The sequence below is a fragment of the Carassius gibelio genome, chromosome B3, assembly GCF_023724105.1.
Source record: "Carassius gibelio isolate Cgi1373 ecotype wild population from Czech Republic chromosome B3, carGib1.2-hapl.c, whole genome shotgun sequence".
NCBI classification, from domain to species: Eukaryota; Metazoa; Chordata; class Actinopteri; order Cypriniformes; family Cyprinidae; genus Carassius; species Carassius gibelio.
The window spans coordinates 33,424,463-33,437,105 of NC_068398.1; the positions used below are offsets into that span (position 1 = coordinate 33,424,463).

Sequence of the window (12,643 nt, forward strand, 5' to 3'; positions counted from 1 at the left end):
ATATATATATAAAACGTTATATATATATAGAGAGAGAGAGTGCTCTGTCATCTCAACACGGGATTTGTAAGTCTACAAAATAAGAAAAATCTACTTGAAAATGAGCTTTTTCAAAACCACATTTGCCCCTTCAGATCGGCAACGGTGTGCACTGTGGATTAAAAAGTTGTGTGATCTTGAGACCTGTGGCTCTGGACTGACTGGAAGGAAAAATCGTAACATGTACGCCCGGCTCCTTCTGCACATGCTCAGAAAAGGAGTTTTAGAGGGTCCCTTTACCCACAGACCTGAAGGAGGCAGCCTAAAGACTTTACCTACGTACATGGTAAATACTGCACTGATACTTGATTTGTATCAGGCAACATAACACCATAAAAGGTTTTATAGGTCTGAGACCTGGAATCAGCGGTGATCATTGAGCATTGTGATTTTTTTCTGTTTTTAGTCCATTTATTTTGATGAGCCGTTGCTGACAAAGTCACAGGAGCAGGGATCTGCAGTGCTGCCAGACTGGGTGTCTGAGTTGGGTCAGACTGATGGCTCATGGTCCACCTCACCCCTCTCAAACACACACAGGTATGACACAGATCACAGATTAAGCCACCTGTGTTGAGGTTAGGATGTGATGTTACATACAGTATCTGATTGATTAATTGCTAATGTGTGGCCCTACATAGCAGTAGGATGGATGAATAATTGTAAATCTTGTTTCAAAAAGGACCTACATGTCCAGGTCTTACCGTATTTCACCCCAAAATCAAAAGAAATATTTGATATTTTACATAAAGACATCAAAGCTTATTTAAGTACACAGGCCTTTGATTCACAGGCCCGAGTGATTCAAAATAATATTGATGCTTCTACTACTAATACGTCTGGAATTTTTGGTACAGTTATATTATAGATGCTTTAAATTATTTCAGTTTCAAAAGGTTTATGGACTGAAAGCTATTTATTTATTTATTTATTTATTAATTTTTAATTATCAGAAATTGAATTTTTATTCAGAAAGGATGCATTAAATTAATCAAAAATTACATTAAAGATATTCATAGTATTACAAAATATTTTTATTTAAAATTTTTGTTATTCTGTTAATTTAACGTTCTATTGGACATTTAAATAATCCTGAAAAAATTGTGTCAAGCAGCACAAATATTTCAACATTGATAATAAAAAGAAATGCTTTTTGAGCAGCAAAACAGAATATTAGAATGATTTCTGAAGGATCATGATTCATGTGACACTGAAGACTGCAGTAATGATGCTGAATTTGTAACTTTTTTTTTAATCAGTGTTGAATTTATATACTTCTCTGTGTTGACCTGATCGTCAATCTTTTTTTTGTGTTAAACACAATCTACTACATATAGACAACTTCATTTTAATGAAAAATAACAAATGAAAAATATATAATCATCATCTATGACAAAAATACTATTATAAACTAGGTTAGTGGATAATTCAGCAGAAAAAAATACTCAAAAAAAAATCACAGGTGCACAACAATTAAAATCTAGTAAAACATTTTATTTACATATAAATGTCAATGTCTAAATCTGGTAAAATGTTACACATTGCTCTCTGCATTTTTGTAAAATACATTCATTAAAAAAAAACAAGTAAATACATTTATATATAAATATATACTATAAAATTAAAAGATTGAATGATACGCTTGAAACAACACAGAGTCACAGTGCGCAGGCTGCACAGTCCTCCTAGTCCGCATCGAAAAAAGTTAGTAGAAAGGCAACAGATATTGAAACGTAGTGTATTAAATACGTGCATTAGTTTATTGAGCCTTTCTTTAACAGTTTTAAACCTCAGTTACTGTGCACTCGAAGAGAGTTTCATTGTTTTGGCTGTAGTAACCGAATGCAACACAGTTTGAATGCTGAATGGAGGATGACAGAAAGCCGCAGCAGCAGAAAGAAGAGTTTATGTGAACTTGAATTTAATGACTTTATGATATTAATCTGTACCTAACATTAAACTATGAAACAGCTTCAGAACACTTGAAATAAAGTGCACTGGGTTGTGATGGTGAGGAAATTTTCCCGTTTCTGCTTTCCCTCTTTTCTCGGTTTCCTGCACTTTTAAATAGCTTGTAACAGCGATGTGCTCATTCTGCTTTCATTTTCAAATAGCGCCAATTCGGTGTAAAACAACTTTTCATTTTTAGTTTGTTTGAATTTTCCCTCTTTTCCTCGCTTTCCTTTGCTTTTAAATAGCTTAAAAGCACCATGCACATTTTACTTTCACTTTCGAATTAGCGGCAGTTCAGTCACTTGCTTGAATGCAACAACAAAATACAGTACAATGTCAAACTCACTTTAGCCCATTTATAAAACATAGAACTTTTATTAACAAAACAATTAAAACTACACCATGTTATAGGGCAGGCTATTCCTAATATAAAATAACAAATAACTTTTAAAAAAGTTTTAATAGGTATACAAAACTGGAAATAGGCCAAGTATACAGGTGCTTCTCAATAAATTGCAATGTAGAGGAAAAGTTAATTTATTTCAGTAAATGAACTCAAATTGTTAAACTCATGTACATTTACATTTATTCTTTTAGCAGACGCTTTTATCCAAAGTGACTTACAAATGAATAAACTTCCCCTACCCCTCTACCTACCCCTAGAGTGTAAAGGGGTAGGGGAGAAAATATTCCCCTAAGGATTGGGACACCACTACCATGATGTCACACGCCATAATTCGTCATCTAGCTCTTACAACGCACACATATACTGGTGTGCTGGTGTGCATTATAGCCTTTAATTATCCTTCTGTATTAACCCTCAAAGACCGAGATAGCCACACGCGGCTAAAAATAACTTTTGTTTTTTTAATGTTTAATAACTTTTGAACCGCTAATCCAATCTGAATGCTTTAAAAAGTTATATAAAGCAGATATTCTCCACGTTTATCTCATTTCGATATTCAGGGGCGCCGTAGTGCACGTGATTACGTCATCACATTTTGACAACATTGATTCGTCAGAAGAAACCAATGCTTTCGTTCCTCTGAGCCAAATAGAAATGATTGTTGACGCGTAGTCCCAACCCTGAGTCCAGATTGGTTCAAGCTTTACCATATTCAACCAATAAGTAGTCATTTGAACTACTACTTAACATATGTCTTTTGAAATATCAACGAACACAAAGTGAAAGTGAAGTCTATCGTGAGTGCATGGATACAAACACAAACTAACACATTTGCATGAAAAAAATCTCTGAAAAAGCACAATAAAACACACGACAGAGAACTTTGACAAAAAACAAATCAAAACCAAGGATGAAACAGTGGTACATATCTGATAAAGCACTGGGATTTCTATTTTGGGTTGCTGGATAATGTCCCGGTAAAACCGATTCTGACGAAAGTTACAGGCACTGGATCTCTCATTTATATTATGTCTATTATAATTAAATAATTATAAAAAAAATATATTGTACAACAAGATCTGATTGTGATTTCTGTTGCACTCTGAATATCTCTCACTCATTTTGTGTAGTTTGTGAATCATTTGCACTGTATTGTTGAAGACAATTATCCTATGCTGCATAGTTTGTGTTTATTGTTCATATTCAGATTGAAAATATATTTCTCAGAAGAAGAACATGTTATGTTTTGGTTTTGTTATCAAATAACACTCTTTCCATTTTCTTTACTCATTAAAATGTTTTTGGACACATCTCTCGAAATAGTTGGAAGTGTAAAACACCCAGACACAACTTTCTAAAAAAAAATATCCAAACTTTAGCAGTTTCTGTTTGAGTGCAGTAAAAAAACACCCAACTGTTGCTTGCATTTTTCTTAAAATTCTGTAATTTCATTCATTCTTTGAGAAAACGAAAGTAAAATTGAGACTTTGAATTAGTTAAACTTAAATTGTGTAAAACACCCAGACACAACTTTCTAAAAAAAAATATCCAAACTTTAGCAGTTTCTGTTTGAGTGCAGTAAAAAAACACCCAACTGTTGCTTGCATTTTTCTTAAAATTCTGTAATTTCATTCATTCTTTGAGAAAACGAAAGTAAAATTGAGACTTTGAATTAATTAAACTTAAATTGTAAGTCCTCCTGTTTATAATGATATATGGCACTTGATGCTGACTGCTAGAATAGGTCTGAAAAACAAAGAAAAGTGCAGGTGTGTCAGGCGCCCCAAAAATGTTCTAGGTCTTTAAGGGTTAATGAGCTGCTTACTGACACATATCGGAAATCGCACGACTAACACAACCAGGAGAAAATAAACTGTCAATGCTGCCCCACGACTTTTATTAAGTACAGTTTAAATACTGAATCGCTACATTATATTTTCCAGTGACGAGAGGATACAATCGCTGTTTTTAAGTAAACTCACTCTAAAAAGATAAACACACAGATGCGAATACACACAACTTCCATTTCTCTCTCTCTCTCTCTCTCTCTCTCTCTCTCTCTCTCTCTCTCTCTCTAGCAATATTTGAGAAAATGGTTTAGCGATTTCTAGTCTACGGCAGTTATCGCCCTGATCAAACATATGCTGTGGCACTATCATGCAGTCTGTAATGATATGACGTTAGCAAATATTAGCGATTTTTTGCAAACATTTCTTTGAGTAACATGACCATTAATATGAACTCACAATTGAATGTAACATAAAACAAATGATTACTTTTCGTTAAAATCTTTATTTTGCCAAAAAATCTTACATTTATGTGTCTTTTTGTTCGCTGTAGCAGCCATGTTGCCAAGATAATTCATACCCCTTCATTTGAAGTGTGGTCCCAAAAAATCTTCGTTTGAAGGGCTATCTGGCCCTTCCCCTTCCCCCTTCCCCTCCAACAAAAAGAGACAGGGGAAGGGGAAGGGCTAAATGGTAGAATTGGGATTGGGCCTAAGTCTTTGGTTATTTTAATTGTGATGATTAACTAACATTGAACAAAAATCTAATCAAATTAGAATACTTAATAAAACCAATAAAAAAAAAAAAACATTTTGTGAAGTGTTGGCCTTCTGGAAAGTATGTTAATTTACTGTACATGTACTCAATACTTGGTAGGGGCTCTTTTTGCATTAATTATTGCCTGGTGGTATGGAAGCCCAGGTTTCTTTGACAGTGGCCTTCAGCTCATCTGCATTGCTTGGCCTCTTGTTTCTCTTGTTGATCTTCCTCTTGACAATAGCCCGTAGATTCTCTATGGGGTTCAGGTCTGGTGAGTTTGCTGGCCAGTCAAGCACACCAACACCATGGTCATTTACTGTAACCAACTTTTGGTGCTTTTGGCAGTGTAGGCAGATGCCAAATCCTGTTGGAAAATGTAATCAGCAAAAAGCTGGTCAGAGGAAGGAACCATGAAGTACTCCAAAACTTCTTGGTAAACGGATGCAGTGACTTTGGTTTTCAAAAAATACAATGGACCAAAACCAGCAGATGACATTGCACCCTAAATCATCACAGGCTGTGGAAACTTAACATTTACATTTACATTTATATTTATTCATTTAGCAGACGCTTTTATCCAAAGCGACTTACAGATGAGGACAGTGGATGCAATCAAAAACAACAAAAAGAGCAATGATATATAAGTGCTATAACAAGTCTCAGTTAGGTTAACACAGTACACATAGAGTAGCATGGGATTTTAAATAATATAATATAAAGAAAACGGGTAGAATAAAAAAAAGAATAAAGCAAGCTAGTGTTAGAGGTATTTACACAAACACACACACACATACAATTGCATAATTATTGAAAAGAAAATAGAATACAAAAGGATTAAAAAGGTATTTAGATTAGAATAGTGAGTGTTAAAATTAGAGGGTCAAATAAAGATGGAAGAGATGTGTTTTAAGCCGATTCTTGAAGATGGCTAAGGGCTCAGCTGTCCGGATTGAGTTGGGGAGGTCATTCCACCAGAAGGGAACATTTAATTTAAAAGTCCATAAAAGTGACTTTGTGCTTCTTTGGGATGGCACAATCAAGCGATGTTCACTTGCAGAACGCAAGCTTCTAGAGGGCACATAAGTCTGAAGTAACAAATTTAGGTAAATGGGTGCAGAGCCAGTGGTAGTTTTGTAGGCAAACATCAATGCCTTGAATTTTATACGAGCAGCTATTGGAAGCCAGTGTAAATTGCTAAACAGAGGTGTGACATGTATACTTTTTGGCTCATTAAAAATTAATCTTGCTGCCGCATTCTGAATTAATTGAAAAGGTTTGATAGAATTGGCTGGAATACCTGCCAAGAGGGCATTGCAATAGTCCAGCCTGGACAGAACAAGAGCTTGAACAAGGAGTTGTGCAGCATGTTCCGAAAGAAAGGGCTTGATCTTCTTGATGTTGAATAAAGCAAATCTGCAGGATCAGACAGTTTTAGCAATGTGGTCTGAGAAAGTCAGCTGATCATCAATCATAACTCCAAGGCTTTTTTTGAAGGAGTTATGGTTGATGCGCCTAACTTGATGGTGAAATTGTGATGAAACGATGGGTTTGCTGGAATCACAAGAAGTTCTGTCTTGGCAAGGTTGAGTTGAAGGTAATGGTCCATCATCCAGGAAGAAATGTCTGTTAGACAAGCTGAGATGCTAATAGCTACCGTCAGATCATCAGAATGGAATGAGAGGTAGAGTTGAGTGTCATCAGCATAGCAGTGATATGAAAAGCCATGTTTCTGAATGACAGAACCTAATGATGCCATGTAGACAGAGAAGAGAAGTGTTCCAAGAACTGAGCCCTGAGGCACCCCAGTAGTTAGATGTTGTGACTTGGATACCTCACCTCTCCAAGATACTTTGAAGGACCTATCTGATAGGTAAGACTCAAAACATTGAAGTGTGGTTCCTGACATGCCTTTTGACAGTAGGGTTGATAGGAGGATCTGGTGGTTAACCGTGTCAAAAGCAGCGGACAGATCAAGCAGGATAAGTACTGAAGATTTGGATTCCGCTCTTGCCAGTCTTAGAGCTTCAACAACTGAGAGCAAGGCAGTCTCAGTTGAATGTCCACTTCTGAAGCCAGATTGGTTGCTGTCAAGGAGGTTGTTGTGTGTGAGAAATGTAGAGACTTCGTTGAAGACAACTCGATGAAAGGAAGAAGGGAAACTGGTCTGTAGTTCTCTAAAAGAGATGGGTTGAGGTTGGGTTTCTTAAGTAGTGGAGTTATACGTGCCTGTCTAAATGATGAGGGAAAAACACCAGTGTGGAGCGATGTGTTGATGATGTGAGTGAGTGCAGGTACAACTGCAGGAGAAATTGTCTGAAGGAGATGAGATGGAATAGGATCAAGCGGGCAAGTTGTAGGGTGATTAGAAAGGATGAGTTTTGAGACTTCTGACTCGGAGAGTGAAGAGAAGGATGTAAATGAGTTTAAATTTGCTGGTGATATGAGCTTGACTGATTGTGGAGTGGAAAATTGTGCACTAATGCATTTAATTTTATTAATGAAAAACGTTGCAAAGTCATCAGCTATTAGAGATGAAGCAGGAGGGGGAGGAGGAGGACAAAGAAGTGAGGAAAACGTTTTAAGAAGCACGCGAGAGTTAGACGAATTGTTAATTTTGTTATGGTAGTATGTCATTTTAGCAGTGGAGACATTAGCAGAGAAAGAAGATAGAAGTGACTTATACATATTAAGGTCAGTAGTATTTCTGGATTTGCGCCACCCTTTCAGCAGCTCTAAGCTTAGAACGGTGTTTGCGTAGAACATCAAATAACCAAGGGTCAGAAGGGGTGTTACGGGCTGGCCTGGAAGATAAGGGTGTCACGCTGTCTAGTCTCTGTTTCCCTGAGTGTCCACAAGTGGGCTCACTTCCCCTTAGGCACTTCACCGTAGACACTACAATTCCCACTAGCCTTGTCCCTTCATCACAGTAATTGCACTCCTGCTAATTGCACCAGGTGCCTTCACTTAATTGCCATTAGCCTCCCTATATTTACCAGTCATTTCCTGTTGTCTGTAGGAGTCCTTTCCTTTCGAATCCAGTTTTCTCGTCTCCCGAGTTCCTCGTATTCCGAATTCCCGTTCCTGTTCCCTTTCCTGTTCCTTCTTTGTTTGTTTGTTTTTGGACTGCATTTTGGTTTTGACCCTGGCTTGTTTTGGATTACCCTAATAAAGACATACCTGCACTTGGATCTCTTTCTCCGTGTCTCACTGGATCGCAATCATCAAAGAAGGACTCCATCCCTTTAGATCCAGTGGTATGTCTTTTTATGTTTCCTCCCAAGCCAGTATGGTGGAGCAGAGGGCTAAATATTTAAAGTTAACCTCCCTCCGCCAAGAGGGCAATGAGGTGGGTGCAATGGCACAGGTGTTCTGGTCCCTGGCCGAGATCATGTGATATAATGATGCGGCCCTTTAATAGCGGGCTGGATGACCCGGTTCCTCAAAAGGAAATGGCTCATTTGGACACATTTGGGTTCTGGGAATTCATGTGCTGCTTGCAGCATTGGCTTCCATGGGATGCCCCAGCCACTCCTGTCACTTCTGGTGCACAAGAAGTCTGCCAGCCCAGCGTCACAGCACAAGGTGGTGGTCAGCCGAGCGCTACAGCACAAGGTGGTCACCAGCTCAGCGCCACGATGCAAGATGGCCACCAGCCCAGCGCCACAGCACAAGGTGGCCGCCAGCCCAGCACCACGATGCAAGATCGCCGCCAGCCCAGCGCCACTACCCAAGATGGCTGCCGGCCCAGCTCCACTGCCCAAGATGGCTGCCGGCCCAGCGCCATGGCCCAAGATGGCGGCCGGTCCAGAGTTATGGCACAAGATGGCTTCTTGTCCAGTGCCTCTGCACAGAATGACAGCCACAGTTGACCCTCCAGAGTTGAGTCAGGTTCCCGTTGACCCTCCAGAGTTGAGTCAGGTTCCCGTTGACCCTCCCGAGTCGAGTCAGGTTCACGTTGACTCTCCAGAGTCGAGTCAGGTTCCTGTTGACCCTCCAGAGTCAGGGCTAGTCACCGTTGACCTTCCAGAGTCAGGGCTAGTCACCGTTGACCTTCTAGAGTCAGGGCTAGTCACCGTTGACCTTCCAGATTCAGGACTAGTCACCGTTGACCTTCCAGAGTCAGGGCTAGTCACCCTTGACACTCCGGAGTCAAGCCAAGTCACCGGTGAAATTCATGGACAAAGGCAAGTCACCAAGGATCTTCATGGGCAAAGTCCAGTCACCAGTATTCTTCATGAACCAAGTCAAGTCACCACTGATCTTCATGGGCAAGGTCAAGTCACCAGTGTTCTTCATGGGCAAGGTCAAGTCACCGACTATCTTCATGGGCAAAGGCAAATTGCCATTGATCTTCATGAACAAATGCAAGTCACCAATGATCTTCATGAACAAATGCAAGTCACTAGTGATCTTAATGACCAGAGTCAGGCCACCAATGATCTTCATGAGCAGAGTCAAGTCAGCATTAATCTTCTGGAATACAGTCTTAACACCATGGGATTACCAGAGTCTCTCCACGTCTCTGTGGAACTACCAGAGCCTCTCCATGTCTCTGCTGAACTACCAGAGTCTCTCCACCTCTCTGTTGAACTACCAGAGCCTCTCCACGTCTCTACTGAACTACTAGAGCCTCTCCTCGTCTCGGTTGAACTACCAGAGTCTCTCCTCGCCTCTGTGGAACTTCCAGAGCCTCGTCACTTCTCAGCCGAACTCTCTGAGCGCTCGATTGATCCTGTTGTGGCCATGGAGGCTACCCTTAACTTGTTCATGTTCTCTGTTTCAGACTTGCCTAACCAGACTTCCTTTCCTGCTAATTTGATCCCACTGTGGTGGTCTTCTGCACCACCCTGGTGGGCTTCTGTCTCGACCACATGGATGTGGTGGTCTTCTGCTCCGCCATGGTGGGCTTCTGTCTCGACCACATGGATGTGGTGGTCTTCTGCGCCGCCCTGGTGGGCTTCTGTCTCGACCACACGGATGTGGTGGTCTTCTGCTCCGCCTTGGAGGGCTTCGGCCTCGACCACATGGATGTGTTGGTCTTCTGCTCCGCCATGGTGGGCTTCTGTCTTGACTGCACGGATGTGGTGGTCTTCGGCGCTGCCCTGGTGGGCTTCTGTCTCGACCACACGGATGTGGTGGTCTTCTGCTCCACCCTGGGGGGCTTCTGTTTCGTCCACATGGATGTGGTGGTTTTCTACTCCGCCCTGGGGGGCTTCTGTCTCGACCGCACGGATGTGGTGGTCTTCTGCGCCGCCCTGGTGGGCTTCAGGTGGGCTTCTGTCTCGACCACACGGACGTGGTGGTCTTCTGCGCCGCCCTGGTGGGCTTCACGTTATGTCCATCCTGGACTTGTGTTTTGTGGTTGTTTTGTTTTTGTTCTTCTGTCTGTTATCCACCTATGGACCTGGCCTTCCGTCCCTCCGCCTGATCCTCCGCCGGTCCACCTCCCTCCTGGGTTTCTTGTCTTTGTCTTTTTTTCTGTTCCCCTCTAAGGACCTGGCCCTCCATCCCTCCCCCTGATCCTCCGCCAGTCCACCTCCCTCCTGGGCTCCTTGTTTTTGTGTTTGCACTTCTTGTCTCCGTTTCCTCATTTTACCTGGTCCTCTTTTCTCTGTTTCCCCATTTTCCCTGGTCCTTTTGTGTCTGTTTCCCCATTTTACCTGGCCCTCCGTCCCTCCCCCTGGTCCTCTTCCGCTCAACCTCACTCCTGGTCTCTTTGTGTCTTTTGTCTCTTCCTGGGTTCGGGTGGAGCATCTGGCAGCTGCTCCGTGGAGGAGGGGGTAATGTCATGCTGTCTAGTCTCTGTTTCCCTGAGTGTCCACTAGTGGGCTCATTTCCCCTTAGGCACTTCACCGTAGGCACTACAATTCCCACTAGCCTTGTCCCTTCATCACAGTAATTGCACTCCAGCTAATTGCGCCAGATGCCTTCACTTAATTGTCATGAGCCTCCCTATATTTACCAGTCCTTTCCTGTTGTCTGTATGGAGTCCTTTCATTTCGTATCCAGTTTTCTCGTCTCCTGAGATCCTCGTATTCCGAGTTCCCATTCCGCTTCCTTTTTCTGTTCCTTCTTTGTCTGTTTGTTTTTGGACTGCATTCTGGTTTTGACCCTGGCTTGTTTTGGATTACTTTTTGGATTACTGATCGTCACAAAGGGGCAAACAGTGTCTAAACAAGATGTAAGAGTGGAGCAGAAAGTATCAGTAGCAATTTTAGCATCCAAAGATGCAAACAGTTTAGGGGAAGGAAGTTAAAATGAAACAATTGCAGAAAGCCGGGAGGGTGAGAGTGTGCGTAGGTTACTTCGAAAGATGACATGTGGAGGGGTAAGTGATGTGTCAGGGACCATGTTGAGATTAAGAGTGAGGAGGAAGTGATCCGACGTGTGCAGTGGAGTAACCAGAACATGATCAGTATGTTCATGTCGTGTATAAATAAGGTCCAGTTGGTTGCCTGATTTGTGAGTAGCAGTAGTTGACACTCAGTTTAAATCAAAAGAGGCAAGCAAAGTGTGGAAATCAGCATACAGAAGTTTATCTAGATGGATGTTGAAATCTCCAAGCATAACTAGGGGAGTACCATCCTCAGAAAAGGTTGAGTGCAACACATCTAATCTAGACAACTACAAAATGTATTTTAAAAGGGTAGGTAACAGTAACTGAATGAGATTCAAATGAGCTGTTGATAACCAAAGATGGTTAAGGATTACATTTCCAATCATTAGAGATGAGCAGACCAGTACCTCCACCTCTTCCATTAAACGGGGGGACTGGGAAAATGAGAAATTATTGGAGAGTGCGGCAGGAGTAGCAGTGTCCTCTGGTTTGATCCAGGTCTCTGTTAGGGCCATGAGATTAAGCTTTGAAATGACTAGGGATGCACCGAAATGAAAATTCTTGGCCGAAACCGAAAACCGAAAAAGAGAAAACCAAGGCCGAAAACCGAAACCGAAACACCGAAAGAAATTATGCCAATTATTAGTACAATTGCATTTATTGCTGTGACCGTGTACTAACTTTACTAAAATTAAGACATTGCAATTGCATAAATTAATATTAAAGTTTCAAAGATAATTACAATTACATAACTTATTTAAAAAAAAAAAACATAAAAATACATAATTACAAATGATGCAAATATTTATTAAGCACATTGCAACAATGCACAGTATAAAATAAAATTCAAACTAAAAATGTATCCCACTCATGTGTATATTTAATAATAATGTACAGGCCTACTGGCCTGCAGAAAGGTTTTAAAATGAACAGTTCTCTCATAAAAACATTGCATTTAGGTGCATTTAGGTGAAGTGCATTTGAAATTTTTCTATGTAGGACTAGAAAGTGCATTACTTCTCCAGTTGGCAAGACTGTTATCACTTCTGGGGATGGGGACTTCAGACAGATAACCATCTAGCTGTTGAGCAGTTGAGCTTGTCATCTGCCTGACATTTGAGAAATATTTGAGAGAGTGTATTTAAATAGGGCCAGGGCATAAATAAACATTTTTATCAAATTAAAGCAGAAATCTAGCATAAATATGGCTACAATCTGATATTATGTATGTATGTTTGTGTGTGTGTGTGTGTATATAGTAGCCTAAGAACAAAATAGCCAACGTATTATTATTATTTGAGGCACTTTCTTGCAGAATTCCACTGAACATATCAGACAACGATGGTGCATGCCACTCATCTGGTG

At 40.7% G+C, this 12,643-nt stretch overlaps 1 protein-coding gene across 5 annotated transcripts in view; it reads left to right on the forward strand.

Annotated features, from left to right (window-relative positions):
* cep112 (centrosomal protein 112) overlaps nt 1-12,643 on the forward strand; it is a 177,916-nt gene that overhangs the window by 641 nt on the left and 164,632 nt on the right. For all 5 annotated transcript variants that reach the window (XM_052552539.1, XM_052552544.1, XM_052552541.1 and 2 more), the window contains exons 3-4: nt 135-325; nt 446-576. In XM_052552539.1, the coding sequence (XP_052408499.1) occupies nt 135-325; nt 446-576 (322 nt within the window). The remainder of the gene's footprint in view (nt 1-134; nt 326-445; nt 577-12,643) is intronic.